Source organism: Typopeltis vanoorti, chromosome 10, assembly GCF_054136105.1.
Source record: "Typopeltis vanoorti isolate ZY-2024b chromosome 10, IOZ_Tvanoo_1.0, whole genome shotgun sequence".
NCBI lineage: Eukaryota > Metazoa > Arthropoda > Arachnida > Uropygi > Thelyphonidae > Typopeltis > Typopeltis vanoorti.
The window spans coordinates 123017433-123040455 of record NC_143558.1 but is presented as its reverse complement, the minus strand read 5'-3'; the positions used below and the strand labels follow the sequence as shown (position 1 = coordinate 123040455).

Sequence of the window (23023 nt, the reverse complement as noted above, 5' to 3'; positions counted from 1 at the left end):
ATGGACTCGATTAATTATGATGACATTATGATGAGGATTAAGGGTCTTGGATTTGGTCATCTCATCAGAGGATGTAATTATAAATGAGGTGTCAAATCATCCACCAACTGGTGAGAGTGACACCATGAGGTGATTACCTGGGTGGTTGCCAGCAGTGTGGGGACCTCTGTGAGAAAAGGGTATAGGTGGAACTACGGGGGGGGGAGGTGATTATGAAGAGCTCAGTAGACAGCTTGCGGGCGTAGCATGGAATGAGGAGTTAGCTGGAAAAGAGATCAATGCAGCTTGGGGCATTTTCAAAAACTATCTAGTAGATGCAATGTCTAAATGTATTCCAAGGGTGAGAAGGTTAAATAAGGTAGGTGTGAGATAGATGAATAAAGAGATCAAGCATGTGATACAGAGAAAAAGGGCATTGTGGAGGCACCGTAAGAGAAGTGGAAATAACCAATTTCATGAGGTCTACAAAGACAAGGCAAGGAGAGGGTGACTTGGTTGGTGAGAGTAGCTAAAGAGAGGTATGAACAGCAGTTAGCTAATGAAGCTAAAAAGAATCCTAGGGAGTTCTCTTGATATGTAGCCAGCAAAAGAAAGAATGATTATGGAAGGATGACACTGATTGGAGAAAATGGTATAAAGACAGCTGTTGCAGAATGTGTGGTGGAGATACTTAATGAGCAGTTCATAAAGATCTTTCAATCTTGTGAATGTGACTTCATGGAGAGATTAAGAGCAGTTTATGATGTGGAGGAGAGACTGACTGTAAGTGAGCAGGAGGTTTTTTGGGAGTTGAGTAAACTAGATGTAAATAAGGCTGTGGAACTTGATAATATATCACCGCGTATTCTGAAGGAATGTGCCAGAGAGTTGACACCTGCCTTGACATATTTTTTTAATACGAGTCTTGTACTTGGTCAAGTTCCTAAAGAGTGGAAGGAGGGCAAGATTGTGCCACTTCATAAAGGAGGTGATCGAACTCAAGCATCAAACTATAGGCCTATCTGTGTGTCAGGTGTTGTGGTTAAGTTGTTGGAGAAGCTTGTGAGAACTAGAATCCTGAGTTAGGTTGACAACAATGGTATAATCTTTGATGGACAGCATGGATTTGCTAAAGGGAGGTCATGTTTTAGTGATCTACTTACTTATTACAATAAAGTGACTGCTTCCTTGGACAGAGGAGAAGGATACACAGTAATATACTTGGATTTTGCAAAAGAGTACCTCATGATAAGTTGACAGTGAAACTAGAGAAGATGGGATTGGATATTAGATTAGTGCATTTGATTGGAGACTGGCTATCTGATAGGTATCAACAAGTTGTGTATGGGGGTGCGATATTTAGGAAAAGGAACGTCACTAGTGGAGTGCCTCAGTGGTCTGTTTTAGGGCCATTACTATTTAACTTGTACATTAATGATATTGGCAAAGATTTGGATGGAGATATTCAGTTGTTTGCAGATGATGCAAAGTTGGGACAAACCATAAAGAGTAGTGAAGATGTTGTGGCCTTGCAAGAAGACTTGAATAAATTGGGTGATTGGGCACGGAAATAGGGATGCGAGTTCAATGTTGCAAAATGCAAGGTTTTAAAATTTGGAAAATAAAGATGGGATGCAGAATTTATGCTTGGTGAGAATATATTGTTGGAGGTAGAGGAAATAAGAGATCTGGGGGTGATAGTGGATAAGGATCTAAAATTTAGGGAACACATCACTAAAATTGTGAACACAACACAAAGGCTTTTGGGAATGGTGCAGAGGACACTGACATGTAGAAGTAGGGAGATTCTTGTTCCATTGTAAGGCTTTGATTAGGCCACACATAGACTATTGTGTCCAGATTTGGTCACCGGGTTTTCAGAAGGATGAAGAGATGTTGGAAAGGGTCCAAAGGCAACTGACTAAGGTAACTTCTGACCTCTGGAATGTTGAGTATGAGGAAAGATTGAGAAGATGTAATTTGCAGAGTCTCGTGGAGGGGAGGAAGAGGGGGAGATATGATAGAGACCTACAAGTTGGTAAGGAGTTGTTATAAGATCAATGGTGGAGAAGTTCTACAGAGAATAGTGGGAGATCAGCGGAGAACCAGAGGTCATCCCTGGAAACTGTATAAAGAAGGTGTGAGTAGGGGAGTGAGAGGCAGATTTTTTTCGTGCAGAGTTGTGAATGATTGGAATGCCTTGCCTGAGAGTGTGGTGTCTGCAAGGAGTTTGAGTGTGTTGAAGGTTCAGTATGATGAGATGTGTGTGTGATAAAAGGACCACCCAGATGAGTCTTTGACTCCATGAGGTCTTGGGGTAATAATAATAATTATAGATATATTTGCTAAAACCAAAGCCAGAAAAAAAACTTTTAGTTATTATTTTTCTTTTTTAATTTAAATTTGAACCGATTTATATATATATATATATATATATATATATATATATATATTTTTTTTTTTTTTAATGCAAATATATGTATACCAATGTTGTGTTATTTTTAGTTTATTAAAATGATTTATTATGGAAGTGTTGACTTCCATAATAAAAAAAAAAAGCGTATGAATTTGATTAACTGAAATGGACTTGTTCTTTTGGGGCCTCATTATGATGTTGCGCCTAGGGCCTCAAAAAGTATAAATGCAGCGCTGTACAATATTTCATGTGGCAGTGAGTATGAAGCCATCTGGTGTGAGGTGGAATCTAACGAGATCAATTACGTAGTGGAGTGTTTTTATAGATCTAGTGAATCAGTTGCTAGTGAGCACGAAAAGATAATCATTATGGGAGACTTTAATTATCCAAATATTGATTGGGTAGCCAGTAGAATCTCACCAGAAGAATATAAATGAATTTACGGAGCTGTTGAGAGACAACTTCTTCAAGGAGAATGTGACAGAAGGAACACGACATCAAAGAATGTTAGATCTGATTATAGTGTCAAGGGGTTTTCGTTTAAATACATTACTATTCTGCCTCCAGTTGGTGACACTTATGCAGTTCTCACTTGTAAAGTGGCTGCTAAGTTTATGAATGTTCCATTTAGAAAAGCTTATATGCTGAACTACAAAGCAGGAAATTATGACCACCTGAATGCTACGCTGGGTTCTTTTCCAAGGTATCAGTTATTGGATGGAAAGGATATCGACAGTGCATGGGAAGTGTTTAAACAATACATAAATGATTCGATATCAGAATGTCTGTAGAGTTTGAAGAATAAATAGCATAGGAGTGAAATTGATGTGTAATCTAATTAAGCAATAGATTTGTAAGAAAAAGATGATATGGAAGGAATACTATGTGCATAAGAATGACATCAGTTACAATAATATAAGCAGTAGGCCAGAAGAGTCACAAGTGTTGTACAGAAAGCAAAATCCAAGTATGAAAAGAAACTGGCTCTGCAAGTTAAACACAACTCATAAGAATTCTATTGTTATGCTGCAAGTAAAAGAAAGAATGAATTTGAAAAAATAACCCTACTGAATGCATATGGTATGTAGGTAACTGATGCAGAGGTGATTGTTCAACTAATGAGCAACCATTTTGCTAAAAGCTATCAACCTGGTATATGCAACATTGAACTCACTGCTATCTCTTCACAGTATGAGGAAGTACTAGTAAAACAAACTGAATAAGATTCTGCAATAAGAACTGATAGGATATTAGCATGGATGCTAAAAGTGTGTGTTCAGCAGAACTGGCTATTCTCTTGACTAGGCTATATAATTAGAGTCTTAAATAAAGGAAGATTCCACAGGAGTGGAAAGAATGTATGGTAATCATATTGCACAAGGGTGGTGTAAAGACTGATGTATCCAACTATTGGCCAATCAGTATCTCAGGAATGGTGGTGAAGATTTTGGAAACGTTGGTCAGGGCTCGCATTCAGAAATGGGCTGACAGAGAATCTCTACTTTGCAATGAACAGCATGGGTTTACTAAGGAAAGGTCATGTTTTAGCAACTTGCTCACGTTCTATAATAATGCTACCATGAGTTAGTAATGGATACACCATGATACTTTTGGATTTTGCTAAGACTTCTGACAGAATACAGCATGGAATAGCCTCCTGGTTGGACGAGTGGTTAGCGTGTAAAAATAATCATATTAAAAATTCTGAATATTTTTACGTATTAATTTTGCTTGTTAGTTTTTGTTTTCATACACGCAGTGTCTGCACTTGTGATGTGCTCGTTATGAAAATATTATGTTAGAAGTAATATGTAAAGAAGTAAAAATATTGAAGTACTTACTAATTGATTATTTGTATTATTTATAAGAAAGTTTGTTGTATTTTAAATGTTGAATTTTGTGTTTGTGAAAGACTTTCTTCAGCGCTGGTGGATACAGCGAGTCAGCCATATTTATACAATGCGTAGTTTCTGACGTTGTTGAAGTGCGCATGCTCCCGGAGTGAACTTGATGTTTGATTGACAGCTGACAAGAAAAGCGTTGCGTATCCAAGTTACAGTGGTAAACAAGAGAGCGTTCGGAAAGTTTTTTAGAACACTGGCCGAGGAATATTCAAGTTGGGAGGAACTTGATTTTTTGTGTGCGGCAGTCAAAAGGAAATTTCATATTGTATTCCGAAAAAGGAATAGTGGAAATAATATGTTTCAAGAAGGAATAAGTAAAGAAAAAGGAAATCTTGAAACTAAGTTTTTATAAACTGGCCGAGGAATATTCAAGTTGGAAGGAACTTGATTTTTTGTGTGCGGCAGTTAAAAGGAAATTTCATATTGTATTCCGAAAAAGGAATAGTGAAATAATATGTTTCAAGAAGGAATAAGTACAGAAGAAAAAGGAAATCTTGAAACTAAGTTTTTATAAACTGGCCGAGGAATATTCAAGTTGGGAGGAACTTGATTTTTTGTGTGCGGCAATTAAAAGGAAATTTCATATTGTATTCCGAAAAAGGAATGGTGAAAATAATATGTTTCAAGAAGGAATAAGTAAAGAAAAAGGAAATCTTGAAACTAAGTTTTTATAAACTGGCCAAGATATATTCAAGTAGGAAGGAAATTGATTTTGTTTTGTGTGAGGCAGTAAAAAAGAATTTTTAAAGGGATCTTGAAAAGAGCCTTAACAGGAAGAGAATAAGACTATGAACATTTTTTTTTGTGATTGTAAAGAAAAAGTGTTTTGTCTTAAGAGTAAGTTTGTATTTTTTTAATAAGGCCTTGGATCCATATAATCTGTATTTGTAGTTATGTATTTTACTAGAAGTGTATATATATTGTTTTAAGTTTTATTAAATGTGTTTATTTTGTACTTGGTGTTGAGTTAATGATTAGCTGGATTCTGAAAAAGTGAGTTAAAGTCATTGCACCAATTGGAGTGAACTCTTTGTGCAAATATAATAACATATAGGGACACTCGGAGTCAAAAATAAAAATAATTGTTAGTAAATGAAATATTATTTATAATACACATTATAAATAACTAATGGCGCAGCCTATATAGGATAAATCATTAAATATTAACAATGGCACATATTATAGGATAATTCATTAAATATTAACAAGCGTATCCACTCTCCACCCAAAAGGTCACGGGTTCGAATCCCGCCGTGGGCATGGATGTTTGTGATTGTCTGTGAAAATAGTAGTGGTAGTCAGTGGTAGATGGCGTTGGTGTAGATGATGAACATAGTTGTAATTGGTGGAGATGGAGAGTTGTGGATTAGGTGCCCTCCCTCGATGAGGCTTTGAACTCCCTGGAGGTGCTATGCAATAATAATAATAATAACGAAAAACTATTGCATAAACTGGAGAATATGGGATGGGATTATAAAATATTGGCATGGATAAGAGGATAGCTAACTGACAGATATCAAAAAGTGGTATATGGGGGTGGTGAATCTTGCTGATTCACGTTAACCAGTGGTGTATCACAAGGATCCCCTTTGGTCCATTGTTATTCAATCTCTACATTAATGACATTGGGAAGGATTTGACATAGAACTATTTGCTGATGATGCAAAGATAGATAGGGTAATCAGGAATGCTGCTGATATGCAGTACTCGCAGAATGATTTGAATAGGCTGGAATTGTGGGCATGGGAAAATGGACGTCAGTAAATGTAAAGTCATTCACTTTGACGTGATTAGATATCCAATGTCGTATTATATTGGTGGGATTATGCTAGAAGAAACTGATGAGGCTGGGGATCTTGGAGTGTTAGTAGACAGGAAGTTCAGGGGCCATGTAGCAAAGATTGCAAATACAAATCAAAAGATAATTGCAATGCTGAAATGAACATTCACATGTAAAGATAAGGATATCATTTTGCCTCTTTACAAGACCTTGATAAGACCACTTGGGCTATGGTGCACAGGTCTGTCTCCTGGTTTCCATTGTTTCAAAATGATATCTGGATTGTGGCATACTGATTATGAAGACTGATTGAGAATTTGTAGACTGCAGACACTAGAAAACAGGAGAAAGAGGGATGATATGATTGAGACTTACAAATTTCTGAAAAGGTCATACAGGATTTCAGTTGATCGAATCAATTTATGGAGGATGGGAAAAGGACAAGAGAGCATTCTTGGAAGCTGCGAATGAATGCTGCTAAGAAGAGGGGTGATGGCTAGATTTTTCTCTCATAGGATGGTGCATGATTGGAACAGATTGCCACTGGATGTTGTGAGTAAAAGCAGTGTGAATGAATTCAAGAATAAGTACGATAGCTGGTGCATGTAGTATGTGGCCTCCCTTGATGACTCTCTTAATAATAATAATCATAATCATAATAATAAGTTAAAGTGTAAATTTATGGTATTACTTTAATAATGTGTGTAAAATGTTTATGTTTTGTAACCACTATATACAAATTTGTATTACAAATAACTTATTTCCTAAAGAGAACAGAGCCGATGAACTTAAACAACATAAACACCACACAGGATTTGATGAGAATATACAAACATCAAACATATAAAGAACAGTTTCTTCTGCTCTACACAGTAGCCATAGAAATCTAATTAGCTCATACCTGTTTTTCTTTGAAAAACCATTAAAAGATTATTTGTGTGCAACCTTTCTTGAGAGAAATATTTCTTTCATATTTTCTCTAACATACCTGTTCCTTTCTGTTTGCGTTTCCGTGAAACACAAAAGTTGCTTTTTGTAACTTTTTAAAGTTACTTTTTCCTTATGGAAACTTCTTTCTTATCCCTGAACACAAAAATTTATTGCTTTCAGCTTCACAGTGTTTAACCAGAATAGATTTGCTGCATAATGTATCAAAGGAAACTGTCTATCACTTTTATCTAGCTACAACTTAGCTTCCTTTGAAAGAACTTCATCTGTTAACTTTGGGATAACTGTTTGTTTCCCTCATTACACCCTTTTCTACTTTTTTGGCATAAGAATTCCTTTGAACTATTTCTTCCCTAAACTTTCAACTTTTCAGAACATCTTCTCTTTTCTAATATATGCATCAGCTGTTCTATTCCTCCCTCACACTAATTCAATTTTCTCTTCAGAAGTACAAACTTTACACAAGCACACTACTAGCTGGCACGGCAAGTAACATTGCAGTGATATCAAAGAAAAAATAATTGCTTGTTGTAAAGAAGGCTACAGTACTTTAATAGCATGAAAATGTCATCAGAAAGTTCAATATTTTCTTCTCTCAAGTTTGAGTTACAGAAATAAAAAATTACATTAGAGATTGAGTGATTTTCACAAATAAATATTGCATTTAAACAGTTTGTGACAGGCATAATTATATAAAGATTTTTTTTTACATTTCTAATTATAAGAAATAATGCATTTTTGCTTTACATATAGGAAATGTTTACAATCATGATATTAAACTAAAAGTTATCCTTTCCTTTTTATTTATTCAAAATTGGCTGTTGCTAAAAATTAAAAAATAATAATGTTATATTAATTTGATATCGCTTAATAACAGACATCCTACAGTTCCCTCTACTATAAACTTACATATATTGGCAAATATCCACTTGTCATTTTGCATTGCCATATTGTCCAGAAATTAAGATCTTTCAAAATTTTAGCCTTCAAGGCAAAGTGGATTTCATCACAGGATGACAATTGCAAATGCAATACCAGAGTCTGTTATCATTAGAACAAAGCAGACAACAAAAATAACTATTGGCATAGCAGAAAGTAGTGATGGATGCATGGAATATGAACAATAATGGAAGTGGTAGAATGTAAAATTGTGACAGCATACTAAAGATGTGAGAGTGTCGAAAAATGATATCAAGAAAATAAAAAACTGAAGAGTAAGGACGCAACACTAGAAATTTCGATGCTTTAGCGAGTGCTTCACAATACCAGACAGGATTTGGTGTGAAAAAAGATACAAAAGAAAATGAATAAAAAACGGATATAGTGATATACAATGATTCAATGATTAGGAGTGCACTGGATGAGCAAGTAATGGAAGCATGTTTTCTGGGAGTGAAGACGTGATGTGACTGAGGCAATGTTTAAGCAAGTATGAGTAGATGATATGATTGTGTTGGTTGGAACTAATGATTACAAAAGAAATACGTATGAAATGAGAGATGATATGAAGGAGTTGATGAGTGAGGTGAAAGAATAAAAAGTCAAGGATACGACAGAAGTGAGCTAAGAAGGAAACCTGCAAATGAGTCAGTAAATACAGTGTATAGGAGACATGGTGTAAACTGAAAATGATTCAGTAAGTAGATTGCACAGTAACCAGAAAATTCACCGAAAACAATTCATCAAAAGACAATTTATTGAAAAACAGTTCATCAAACAATAGTTAATCAAAAAAGCAATTAATTGAAAAGCGGTTCCTCGAAAAATCACAATTCACCAAAACTACAAATCACTGAAAAATGAATTATAAGACAGGTGAAGTGAAAAGTATTTATCAAAAAGAACTGCAGTTTTAATTGGATTAATTTTTCATGAAATTGAAGCTTAGCATGATATTCCCTTTATATATATTATGTAGACACGTGAGGCAATTTTTTTTTTGCGAGGTAATCCTTTTAATCAGTATAAACATTTTGTTTATTTTGTGTGTTTTACACAATATTGAAAAGATTATGCAAAAAATCTTACTTATTAGTCCTTATTCTCCTCTCTCCTCAAGCGAATGGTTGGTTGGGTAGCAATGCTATTTTACTATGAAATAATTAGAGAACAGGATGGTTTCCCATCGTCTTCCTCATCTAGTAAGTGCTTTATGTCCATAGATATGTGTGTGTGTGTGTGTTCATGGGAACCAGTTTGAGAGATGAAATGCCCGAGTTTCCAAGAGTAAAACCCTGCCATCTCCATATGAGACCAGATAACTTGCCTTCAGTTTAAGAGGACTTGCTAAAAATTCTTTGTGTCATGCATGGGATTTGAACTCAGGTCTTTCTGACTAAGGACTTTGTTTATAACAACTTAATTACAGAGGCTCCATTATTAATTAGTAGTAATAGTAGTATTAGTGTGTGACGTCCACATGCACACATCCACACACCAGTTATATGAGATGAATTTCACTCAGATTTGGTATTTGAACCTTTTACAAAAATTTGTCAAACCATTCCAGTTATAAAGTAAATTTTTTTAGAGACTACAAAAGGGACAACATGTTGAAATTTTACATTGCAATAACTTTCTGACTTGTGGAATATGCCCAAACATCGCAATTTGCAAAATGTGCAAGAAGTCTGTGTGGTTCAGACTTCTTGTTCATACAAAACTAAAAGGATAATTTTTATTAGAAAATTTTGGTAAAGAACTTTTGAAATTATATTAATAATTCCACTCATTAATACACTTAATTCCACATATTAATATAGTTAATATCTATATTAAAATTTGTCATTTTGATCTCAATCTGATCACTGTTGTGAGATAATTAGGGAAAATTAGGTGAGATAATTAGGTTTTTTTTTTCCAATCTGGAGATAAATCACCATCTACACAATGAAGTAGCAGGTATGCTTACAGAATAATGTTGTAAAAAACAACAAAATAATTACAGCATCTCAATCTTTTAAGGTTACATGGCGACCAGCATTCATATTTAAGAATTTAGAGACACAAAACACATGTGTTGAAATGATTATTTTACTAATTATTAATAAAATAACACGACGTTTCGGCCCCTGTATTGAGGTCATTCATCAGGATACATGCATATAGGGAACTAAGCCACATGCCCTTGCCTCTATACCAGTAAATGAAATCTATGTTGTTAATTAATCTTTTTCTTAGCCTGACCTCTCGCGATAATTAAATAAAATAACATAAAATAAATATTTTTTTAAAATAAATAAATAAAAATAAATGAATAAATAAAAAAAATTAAATAATTAATAAATAAAAAACTACAATAAACTCTGCTAAAGTCCTTAGGTACTAAAATTCTTCTGAATTTGTACAGTTCAGATTGTTATACTATGATTTCTTTCAGTTGCTATTGAATGTTAAAAAACACATCAAGTCGTCGTCTTCTTGTAGTGCAATTTTTCTTTGGCTTGTTCTGGTTATTATACAGGTTGCAAATGGGTCCTCTGCATCTTGGAATGGTCAGGCCATCATTTTTGTTCAGATTTCGATTATGTTTAAGCATTTCACATGCTTCTTTAAATTTCCTCTCGAACCAGGTTTTGGTGTGGTGTAGGGATTTGGTATTTTTCCAATCAATTCTGTAGTATGTTTGTAGTGCATGGTCAGAAACTGTTTTTTCCAAAATGGAAGTATTTAATGAGTCGTTTGTGTTCGTCTTTCCTAATTAGGGGAAACAGGGCAAACTATGCCAATTAGGAAAGACAAACACAAACAACACATTAAATACATCCATTTTGGTTTGGAATAACTGGCTTTTCTGACCATGCACTAGAAACATACCACAGAATTGTGTGGAATTTATTATTCACTATTATGTATAAGACTATTACACTTTTTTTATATAATGTTCGTCAAGTAGCTTTATTTTATTGTCCTACACGTTTCGCCAATTTTTCTATCGGCATCTTCAGGGAATACAAACTAGTAAGCTATATGAAAGTAACAGACTAGGTTATAACTGATGATTCTAATTCATACAAAAAATTAGTATTGAACAAGACAATGTGCATGTCTCGGGAACGTGATTTATTCGTTATGGCTCATGATGTAATTGTCATGAAAGTTCATTTCTTTGATGTTTAATGATCTGATTAAAGCTTTCCAAATTTCTGGTAAGGTTAGACCTTGATTCTTGTTTAGGTTTTCAGTTTTAAGGGCGACTGTAGCTGCTTCCTTGAAGGTTCTTGAATGGTAGTTATCTTCTACCATGGGTAGCCCCCCCCCCCCTCTCCCATCCTTGTGCTGACTCATTCATGGAAGATCTAGAAGAAAAAATCTTATCCCAGATCATTCCAAAACCGAAAATTTGGTAGATATGTGGATGATATCTTTCTCATTTGGGATCATACGAAAGAAGAACTAATGGATTACCTTAACCAAATCAATTTCCACCATACCATCAAATTCACAATTAGAAATTGAAAAAGATGGAAAATTGCCATTCTTTGCCATCCTAATAAAGAAACAAACCAATAATAGTATCAACCTATCTGTTTATAGAAAATCTACAAATACTGGACGTTACCTCCATTTCAACTCGTCTCATCATATAGCTCAGAAACTTAGCATTATCCATATGCTCAAGAAAAGAGCTATACAGTACACAACAGATAAGAATGACCTACAAATGGAATTAACTACAATATCCATAGAACTATCTTTAAATGGTTATCCAAAAAGACTCTACAACAAGATTCTCTTGACTGATATACCACATAGACAATGTGATGACGTCCAATACATCAGTACTATTACTATTCCATTTGTCAGCAGCATTTCCAAAAAAATTAGCTAACCTTCTAAAACCACATAATATCAGAGTAGCATTCAAGCCAATCAACACTATTCGGAAATTTTTAAGATCACCGAAGGATCCTCATCCATTCTACAAGTACTCTGGAGTATATAATATACCTTGCTCATGTGGTATTAGTTATGTAGGTCAGACCTCTAGAAGCTTTGAAATGAGAAGAAAGAACATATAAGATATGTCAGAAACAACAGACAAGACATTTCAGGCCTTTCTTGCCACTTTGCCTCTACTAACCATCACATTGAGTTGCCTCTACTAACCATCACATAAGAGCCTTATGCCCTATATAGAAGATAACTACCATTCAAGAACCTTCAAGGAAGCAGCTACAGTCGCCCATAAAACTGAAAACCTAAACAAGAATCAAGGTCTAACCTTACCAGAAATTTGGAAAGCGTTAATCAGATCATTAAACATCAAAGAAATGAACTTTCATGACAATTACATCATGAGCCATAATGAATAAATCACGTTCCCGAGACACGCTCATTGTCTCATTCAATACTAATTTTTTGTATGAATTAGAACCATCAGTTATAATCTGGTCTGTTACCTTCATATAGCTAACTAGTTTGTATTCCCTGAAGATGCCGATAGAAAAATTGGCGAAACATGTAGGACGATAAAATAAAGCTACTTGATGAACATTATATAAAAAAAGTGTAATAGTCTTATACCACAGAATTGATTGGAAAAATACCAAGTCCCTACACTGCACCAAAACCTAGTTCGAGAGGAAATTTAAAGAAGGATGTGAAATGCTCAAACATAATCCAAATCTGAACAAAAATGATAGCCTAACCATTTCAAGAATGTGGAGAACCCATTTGCAACCTGTATAACAACCAGAACAAGCCAAAGAAAAATCCCACTACAAGAAGACGACTTGGTGAAGTGGTTTTTTTTTTTTTTTTTTGTTTTGTTTCTTAACATTCAATAGCAACTGAAGAAAATCACAGTATAACAATCTGAACTGTACAAATCCAGAAGAATTTTAGTACATGAGGACTTTAGCAGAGTTTATGTTATTTTATTTAATTATTGCTAGAGGTCAGGCTAAGAAAAAGATTAATCAATAGCATAGATTTAATTTACCTGAAGATGCCGGCAAGAGCATGTAGGGGGCAAGAGCATGTAGCTTGGTTCCCTATACACATGCATCCTTCTGATGATGACCTCAATACAGGGGCCGAAACGTCGTGTTATTTTATCAATAATTAGTAAAATAATCATTTCAACACCTGTGTTTTGTGTCGCTAAATTCTTAAATATGAATAACATCTGAATGACCACCTACATATGTTGTCTACATATTGGGTGACGTTAGGTATTCTTGGTTTTCAAGAAAATTAATCTTCCGATGAATTGTAAAAGAATTAATTGAAAAATTATTGGTGAATTTTTTTTTCAATCATCTGTTCATTTAACGAATTATTTGATAAACTGCCTTTTCAATAAATTGTCATTCTTTACATTGTTATTCAATTAATTGTTTATTCAAGATGATATGAGATGAGAGAGAGAGCTGAAGAGTTGCTAGCACCATTAGATGTAGTGAGAAAATAAATTATTGGCATTAGTGAAACCTGGCTAACAGAGTAGGATAGCATTACAAGAATAGAAGGTGACAAATTCAGAGTATTCAAAGAGGAAAGACAAACAAGAGGCAAGTGGGAAGTTTTCTTCCGAGCTGCCTCTTGTTACTGCCTTTTGCTACTAATTGCATAAGATGTAAATCCAACCAGAGAAGAAATCTCCAGCAATGGTGGTTGTAGCAATATGAGTAATATAGGCAGTTTTGAAGAAGCGGTCTAAAGGGTCTGGAGAGGGGTCAGGATTATCTGATAATTTGGTAGGCATGTGGGAGATCAGTGATGATAGCAAGTACATCATTATCAGTATTTTGTTGCTGAAGTGTCACCAAAGATTGGCATATTCTATGTAGTGGTGGCCTGAACATCAGTTCCATCAGCAATTTCAGCTTCTGAGGATTATTAGGTAGTATAGGTACTGCATAAAAGTTATGCGATTATTACCTTGAGAAGTTTCAGCTCATTTTAGATCCTAAGATTTAAAAAAAAAAAAAAAAATCTGGCACATCACCTTATCATTTCATCAACTAATTACAAGACATTACCGTGAGAATGCAACTCTTGCATCTAGTTCATATTTACGAATTTAGGGCCACAAAACACATGTCGAAACGATTATTTTACTCATTATTAATAAAATAACACACTTGTCGTTTCGACCACTGTATTTAGGTCATCATTGGAAAAATACATGTCTATATGAAGACAAGCTACATGCTCTTGCACTCTACAAAGGTAAACTGAATCTATGCTGTTAATTGATCTTTTACTTAGCTTTTACTCCAGTGGTAAAAAAAAAAAAAAAAAAAAAAAAAGCATGCTAAAGTCCTCCTGTACTAAGCTTTTCTTGAGGACTTGTACCGTTCAGGTTGCTATTGAATGTTAAAAAATAAAAAAATAAAAACTTCACCAAGTCTTCTTGTATTGATATTTTTCTTTGGCTTGTTCTGGTTTCTATAATGGTTGTAAATGGGTCCTCTACATTCTTGGAATGGTTAGACCATCATTTTTGTTCAGATTAGGATTGTGTTTGAGCACTTCACATGCTTCTTTAAATTTCCTCTCGAACCAGGTTTTGGTGTGGTGCAGGGACTTCGTCCCTTTCCAATCAATTCTGAAGTGTGTGGTCTGAAAGGCCAGTTTTTCCAAAATGGAAATATTTAATGTGTCGTTTGTGTTCATCCTTCCTAATTGGGATGGTTCGCCCTGTTTCCCCTATATATATGGTAGGTGACATGTGGATTGTATTTTGTAAATCCCTGGGTGGGCTAGGTGTGGAAGAGGATCTATGAAAGAACTGAGTGGATGTCTTAATTTTGTAAGGGGTTTAAAGGTGGTTTTGATGTTGTATTTGTGTAGTGTTCTATTTTTTTTTGAAATGCCTTTAACATAAAGAATAACAATGGCATTCTTGAAATCTTTTTTGTTTTTAGTGGTGTCTCTGTGGAGGATCTTGTGAATAGTTTTTTTACTGTATCCATTTTTTATAAATGTATGGTTGATGATCTCATATTTCTCGTTTAGAGCTTGCTCTGTGTTTGAGCTCTGTGTTTAAGGGTGCTTATGAAACCTAGTTTTTGTGTTGGGTGGTGGTAAGAATTTTTGTGTATGTACTGGCCTGTGTGTGTGTGTGGGTTTGTGGTACACTGAGAAGGAGAGACGGCCTGAGGGGAGATGTGTGACAAGTGTGTCTAGGAAAGGAAGAGGGTTGTTTTTTTTCTATTTCAGTGGTGAACTGGATACGTTTATGTTGTTTGCTTAGGTGGCTAAGGAATGTATTTAGTGCTTCACGGCCATGGGGCCAAATGGCAAAAATATCATCAATGTATCTAAGCCAAATTTTGGGCTTTAGGCATGCTAATTCTAGAGCTCGTTGCTAAATGTCTTCCATATAAAAGTTAGCTATTGGGGGAGAAAAGTGATAAGCTCACAGCTGTATCTTCTTTTTGAAGATAAAAATTGTTCTGCCACACGAAATATCCAGAGCGGAGTATGTGGGCAAAGAGGGCCATGATGTCATGTGGGAATATGTTCTGTAGGAGCACAATATTATCGTTGATCGGAATATTGGTGAAAAGGGCAGTTATTCAAAGCTGACTAATAAATCTTGATCGTTGGGCATAATGTTTTTAATTTTGCTTATGAAATGTGTATTTTTTATGTAGGAAGGGGAATGACCTACCAATTCCTTGAGTGTGGCCACTAATTTTTGGGCTAAGTGGTAATTCGGGCTGTCGATTCCTTCAACAATCAAATGTAGCGGATCAAAACAAATCAGATGTTTGTTTTGTGTATTTTTGGCAGGCCATAAATTCTGGGTGTTTGGGCATAATGAGGTATTAGTTTTTTGGTAGTTTCTTCTGGCCATGTGTTAATGGATTTAATTAATTCAGTTGTTTTCTTTCTGGAATACGAGATGCGTTTTGTGGGGTTGTAGTTTACCATTTGGTAGGTGTTGTGGTCCGATACCAAATGGTTTATTTTTTCTATGTAGGTTGTCCGATCTAAAACAACAGTAACAATCCCTTTATCTGCTTTTGTGATTATAATTGTCCTTGTTATTTTTCAGGGATTTCATGGCCAGTTTTTCTGCTTTGTTTAGGTTGGTGCTTAGTTTTTTGTTTGCATTTAGTGTTTCCATAAGTATTTTTTCAGCTAGATTGGCGGGGAGGGATCTTAGACCTCTCTCTCAATATGATAAATGATATCCAGTTTGTTTGCTGACCTTGGCGCAATGGCATAGTTTAGGCCTTTTTCCAATAGCTGTTTTGAGTGCGGACTGTAGTTTTCCAAACTCTACAGTCCACACTCCCTCAGCCGATCCTCATAACTAACATTTCTACAGTCCTGAAACCATCTTTGTTATCTGCCTTTGTACCCTTTCCACAGTCAATTTATCCCCTTCAAATCCTGGGGACCAAATCTGAGAACAATAGTCCAAGTGTGGTCTGATCAGGGTCTTATACAACAAAATGATAACTGTTTTATCCCTGCAGGTCAGCGTCCTCTTAATTATTGCAGCAATCCTCTGTTACCTTCACCACCTTTGCAATGTGTCCCCTAAATTTCAGGTTTCTATCAATCATCAACCCCAGATCTCTTGTCCCCCCCTATTTCCTCCAGTATAACTCTTCCCATAGAGTATGTAGTGTCCCATCGACGTTTCCCAAACCTCAAGACCATACATTTTGCTGCATTAAACTGACACCCCTCATTCATTTGCCTATCTATCTAGCCTATTCCAATACTCTTGCAGGGTACCACATCTGCACTATTACTAATAACCCTTCCCAGCTTCACATCATCTGCAAACAACTGAATATCCCCTTGCGATCCATGGACAATGTCATTGATACAAAGGTTAAACAATATAGGTCCCAGTATTGAAACAGGAGGCAGAAGGTAACAAGTGAGGTTTCACAGGTCACTGTGGAACCCCACTTGTAACCTTCTGCCTCCTGGAAACTGCCCCACCATATACAACTCTCTGCTACCTATCAGACAGCGAATCCTGAATCCACTTGACCAATATGACATTCAGACCCATGTGCTGCAACTTAAATATCAGCTTATCATGTGGCACCCTATCAAATACCTTTGCTAAGTCTAGGAAAATGGCAGCATATGCCTTTCCCTCATCTCACGCTCTTATAACTTCATTATAAAAAGCTAGCATATTGCTAAAACAAGAGCGCCCTTTCACAAATCCATGTTGACTTTAACAGATAACATTACCCTTATCTGCCCCAATGCTGTATACTGTCCCTCACTACTTTCTCCAAGATCTTACCAACTACTGATGACACATAAACTGGCCTATAATCAGACACTTGCAGTCTGCTACCGCCCTTATGCAATGGCACTATCTTACCTTCCTTCCAATCCCTGGGCACCTTTCCCGCAGCCAGACTTTCATTGAAAAGCCAGGTCAAAGGCATTATCAGTTACTTAGCACATTCTCTCAAAACTCATGGTGAGATACCATCAAGTCCCACAGCTTTACTGACATCCAGAGTACTCAGTATTTGGAACACATTCTCCTCCTGCACCTCAAAACCTGGAACCTGCCCTATCCCTCTAGTATTAAAATTTACTCCTCCAGGATGAAATACTCCAATAAAGTGTTCATTGAACAATTCCACTATGTCTTCTGCATCAGTCACTCTATTCCCATTTTTATCCCACAATGTCATTCTTCCACAATTGTTTCTCCTCCTACTGGCCACATTGCTAAAAAATTCCCTAGGATTTTCTTTGGATCTTAGGGCCAATCTTTTCTCATATTTCAGTTTCACCTTCCTTACTATACTAGTCACTCTCCTGGCCTGTGTCTTAAATTCTTCATGCATCTTCTCTTCACCTGTCTCCTTATATCTCTTCCATAGCCTCTTTTTCGCATGCAGTTCCTGTTTAATAATGTTTGTCATCCATTTACTCCAAATTGTGTCCTCTTCACTCGTGGAATACAGCTTACCATTGCTGCTAACAAATATTCCTTCACAAAAATTTCTCAAGCACTAATGATATCTCGGCCTTCCAATTCCTCCCTCCATGAAACTTCCCCAGGTTGACGTCTAAGACTATTATAATCACCTGCTTTATAATTCCACATATGTTCCAGTCTCTTTGATACTCCAGCATGTTTATTCATTTTCCAAGTCAAAACCATATGGTCACTCCCTCAAACTGGTGGGAGAGATGTCATCTCACTTATTATCAACTCTTCTGATGCTATAACCAAATCCAAAACTCTTGAACCTCTTGTTCCCTCTGTTACATGTTGCCTAAGACATTTGTCCCTCAAGAATTCTAAAAATTCCATTCCCTTATTGCTACATGCATCTTCCTCTTCCTAATTTATACTGCTGTAGTTAATATCTCCCATAACAATCATTCTTCTTGCACTTGCCAATCTTAACTGTTTCAATATCTCCTGATTCTCACCCTCTGTGCTCCTTGGTCTGTAGCAACACCCCATTAAATAACCTGTCTTGCCAATCTCCACCTCACACCATATGCTTTCAAAATCATTAGTGCCACTGCCTTCCAAAGCCTCCACTCTTAGAGGACATAGGTCATCACTTATCATAAGCAGTACTTCACCACCACTCTTTCCTTTCCTATCCTGCCAAAAAATGCTGTACCCAGCGACTTCTATTCCTCTTATTATATCCTCTTCTGTCAACCACATCTCAGTGATCACAGTAATCTTTGGCCAGGCTGATGCTATCAGTGCCACCAATTCCTCTCCCTTATTCCGAATACTCCTGGCATTAGTATAAAGCATAAAAACAGACAATGTCATTGATACACTGATTTTCCACACAGTTATTTTCCCAAAAAGACATTAGTGACTGCAAGAACTACAGAAACTTAAATATAGAAAGAACAAAATTTCTGTTTATGCTAATTATATCAATAGATTAAAAGATACCTCTTTATTGGGAAAGTTCAAACATGGTAAAATATCTTCTTCATAAATATGTAACAGGAAAGGATGATTTTTGTCAAGCTGTGGATTTTGTTTCCATTCAACAAATTCAACATACGAACCTGGATCAACCTGTAAAAGGATTAATTATAATAGTTATAATAACACTGAAAGACAAAATACAAACATTTTTTAAACCAAAACTTAAACCAAAGAAATTCTTTGGAGCCAGAAAAGTGGTGAAACAGAGCTACTACTATTTAGGAATACCTTCATGGTGTTCCTAATAGAAAATTCATTCAATTCTGTCAAGTAAGAAAGGAAGGAACTGTTAACATTTTAAACTGTTTTGACATGTGAAATGCTCAAACACTGACAACCATCTCTGACCAACAGTCAAATTATAATGAAAAAAAGGGGGAAGAAAAGAAAGAAAGAAAGAAAAAATATATTTTTTGAAATGATTTAGCCAATAAAGAAGTTCTCATCAACAGGTACTAAATCTAGGGGTGAAAATCATTGCACTGCCATATATGCATATAAATACACCGATCAGAGTTTTTATATTATTATACAAGTATCTCCACAAAGATAAAACACTCATCATAGGGGGATCCATTATCTACACAATCACTATCATATCTCTGCTTAAACTCATTCACTGATGAAGCACTGACAACCATCTCTGGCAAACTGTTCACCATCCACAGAGCAAAAACCTCTAGTTCTAACACCTTTGTTACACAATTTCCATGATTGACTCCTCATTCCTGCTAGTTTCAGTGTCAATTCTATAAAACTCCTTTAGTAACTTATATGCTTTTATCATATCTTCTCTTTTTTTTTCATAATCAGGTAGTTTTTGAAGTGCCGTCAATCTGTTCTCATAAGGAGCATTCCACAGACCTACCACAATCTTTCTCACTTACCTCTGGAAATGCATATCTCCACCACTTCTTCATTCCCCTTGGAATTCATGTGTCCAGATCTGCCTGCAATAGTTCAGATATGGCCTTATTAAAGGAGGAATACTAACTTCTTTTTCTTGCTTGTCAGTGTGTTTTTCAATAACCACATAATCTGATATCTTCAACTTCCTATCCACAATCAACCTCAAGTCACTGGCCTCATCACTTTCCTGCAGTGTATTTCCATCAATATAGTATATTGCTTGTGATCTCTTCTACCCTAAGTGCATAATCTGATATTTAGTCACATTAAATGCTAGTCCCTTTAAGTCTTCCTACATCTTTGATCTTTGCATCATCTTCATTTACTATCACTTTTGCGAGTTAAACATCAGCAAAGAACTGAATATTTTCTGTCAATTCATTTCCTATATCACTGATGTACAAATTAAACAAAAGAGGGGCAAGTACTGAGTATGAATAGTACACTACTGGTTACTTGCCTTCTCTTGGACTCAACTCCTCCATAAACCAATCTCTGATATCTGTCCATTAGACATCCTGTAACCCAAATCACCAGATTCATATCCATCCCCATTTGCTAGAATTTATGCAAAAGAGCTGTGGAATCAAGTCAAATACATTAGTAAAGTCTAGCAACTTCATTAATTTACTACTATTTCTGAGTAGCAGTTTACCTTAAGTAACTCCATTGTCACTTTATTATAAAAAGTAACCAATCACTAACTTTTTCTCATAATTAGCTTTGGCCTTCCTTACCCTACTGGTCACCTTTGTTACCCGTGTCTTATACTGCTCATGGGCATGTTGATCACCCTTTTCTTTATATAATTTCCACAACTCTTTCTTTTTCTGTAACTCCTGCTCAACAATTCATCCATCTAAGTCCTACCTGATTTATCCTCCTGAATTTGGGTATACAGTCTGATATTGCTTTCTTCAAACATCCTATGACTATCTCTGTATTACCATCATCTCTCCTCTCCAAATTCTTAAGCCACAGCACTGCTGCAAGCTGGCCCTTCAGCATTATAATTTGTAATTCCATGTATATCCCTTCTCACAGATAATTCTGAATATCTGGCAATCTCTCAGGTCAAGACTATATGATCACTTTCCCTAAGCAGAGGCAGCATAGCTAAACTGGGTTACTGTTAATTTTTCTGATGCTATGATCAGATCCAGCACTCTCAAACCTCGTGTCCCCTCCGTTACATGTTGTCTCAGGTAATTATTTCTCAGCAGCTGTACAAATTTGATTTCCTTCCTTCCCTGTGACAATTCGTCCTTCCATCTATGTCCCCATAGTTGAAATCTCCCATAATAATTACTCAGCCACTACTCATCATGCTCATTTGTGATTGTATGTCATCTACATTCTTCCTTATATCCCCTAGATTACAGCAGCAACAAATTACATATTTAGTCCTACTGGCATCTAATCCCACATAATAGCTTCAAATGAACTGCCCTCTGAATTCCTGTAAATGTGATGTACTTTTACTCTTTTTGGCTTTACTTCCCCTGCTATCATTAGCCAACTCCCATCCTGCACCTTCTGCCCTCTCTGAAGACACTTTATCACTTGTATTCTTTATCACCAAAGCTTATCATCCTCAGTCAATTATGTCTCACCAATGCCTCTAACTTTTGACAAAGTTGTGGTAACCAATTCCAAAAACTCCTCAACCTTATTTCAAATACTTCTTGCATTAGTACATGGGGGCGGGGAGATGATATTAAAGCAACTGATATAACCACAAGAAAGAATATACAAGCATATAAGAACATAAGTTACCTTCATAACTCTGCTACTAATATGTTTTTCCTTGTGATTATATCAGTTGCTTTAATATCATTTTGTTTTAGGTGTTTATCAGAACTTTCCAGACCCTACCCTCTCCCCTTGTACATAAACTGCAATACACCCTTCATCCCACAAACTCCCTTATACTTGGTGTTACTTAGCCTGCTAAAGTTAACTAGACTGCTACATTTAGTATCATGTGATCACTCTCCTACTTACTAACCTCTATCTAGGTTGCCTGGACCTACACTCACCCTGCATACCCCCATCAAAAAAATTTTTTTTTGGTTTCCCTGAGAATGCACTTCCAAATCTTACTGAACAACACTTTCTCAAGATTCCTGCCCCAAAATCATCCAAATGTAAACCATCCATCTTAAATAAATCCTTCCATCAAACTCACTCCATAAACTCCCCACCATTCCACCTGCACAATGTGTACTGACTAATTTGCAATCATACCTCTCTTTTTCATCAACAGACTTAACTTTTATTCTTTTGCAACCATTAGCAACACTCATTATTATTATTATTACCCCAAGACCTCAAGGAGTCAAAGACCCATCTGGGAGGTCCTTTTATCACACACACATCTCATCATACCATGTCTTAAACACACACTCAAACTCCTTGCAGAAACCACACTCTCAGGTAAGGCATTCCAATCATTCACAACTCTGCACGAAAAAAACCTGCCTCTCACTCTCTTTATACAGTTTCCAGGGATGACCATTGGTTCTCCCCTGATCTCCTACTATTCTCTGTAGAACTTCTCCACCATTGATCTTATAAAAACCCCTTACCAACTTGTAGGTCTCTGTCATATCTCCCCTCTTCCTCCTCTCCACCAGACTCTGCAAATTACATCTTCTCAATCTTTCCTCATACTCGACATTCCAGAGGTCAGAAACTACCTTAATCAGTCGCCTTTGGAACCCTTTCCAACATCTCTTCATCCTTCTGAAAACCCGGTGACCAAATCTGGACACAACAGTCCATGTGTGGCCTAATCAAAGCATTATACAATAGAACAAGAATCTCCCTACTTCTACACGTCGGTGTCCTCCACATCATTCACAGAAGCCTTTGTGTTGTCTTCACAATTTTGGCGATGTGTCCCCTAAATTTTAGATCCTTATCCACTATCACCCCCAGATCTCTTATTTCCTCTACCTCCAACAATATATTCTCACCAAGCATAAATTCTGCATCCTTACATTACATTTTGTAACATTGAACTCGCATCCCCATTTCCGTGCCCAATCACTCAATTTATTCAAGTCTTCTTGTAAGGCCACAACATCTTCATTACTCTTTATGGTTTGTCCCAACTTTGCATCATCTGCAAACAACTGAATATCTCCATCCAAATCTTCGCCAATATCATT

At 36.1% G+C, this 23023-nt stretch overlaps 1 protein-coding gene across 3 annotated transcripts in view; it reads right to left on the bottom strand.

The window, feature by feature from the left end:
- The window catches only part of LOC150102756 (guanine nucleotide exchange factor for Rab-3A-like), a 242009-nt gene that overhangs the window by 73590 nt on the left and 145396 nt on the right, over positions 1-23023 (bottom strand). For all 3 annotated transcript variants that reach the window (XM_090398866.1, XM_090398865.1, XM_090398867.1), the window contains one exon: positions 18903-19031. In XM_090398866.1, the coding sequence (XP_090254992.1) occupies positions 18903-19031 (129 nt within the window). The remainder of the gene's footprint in view (positions 1-18902; positions 19032-23023) is intronic.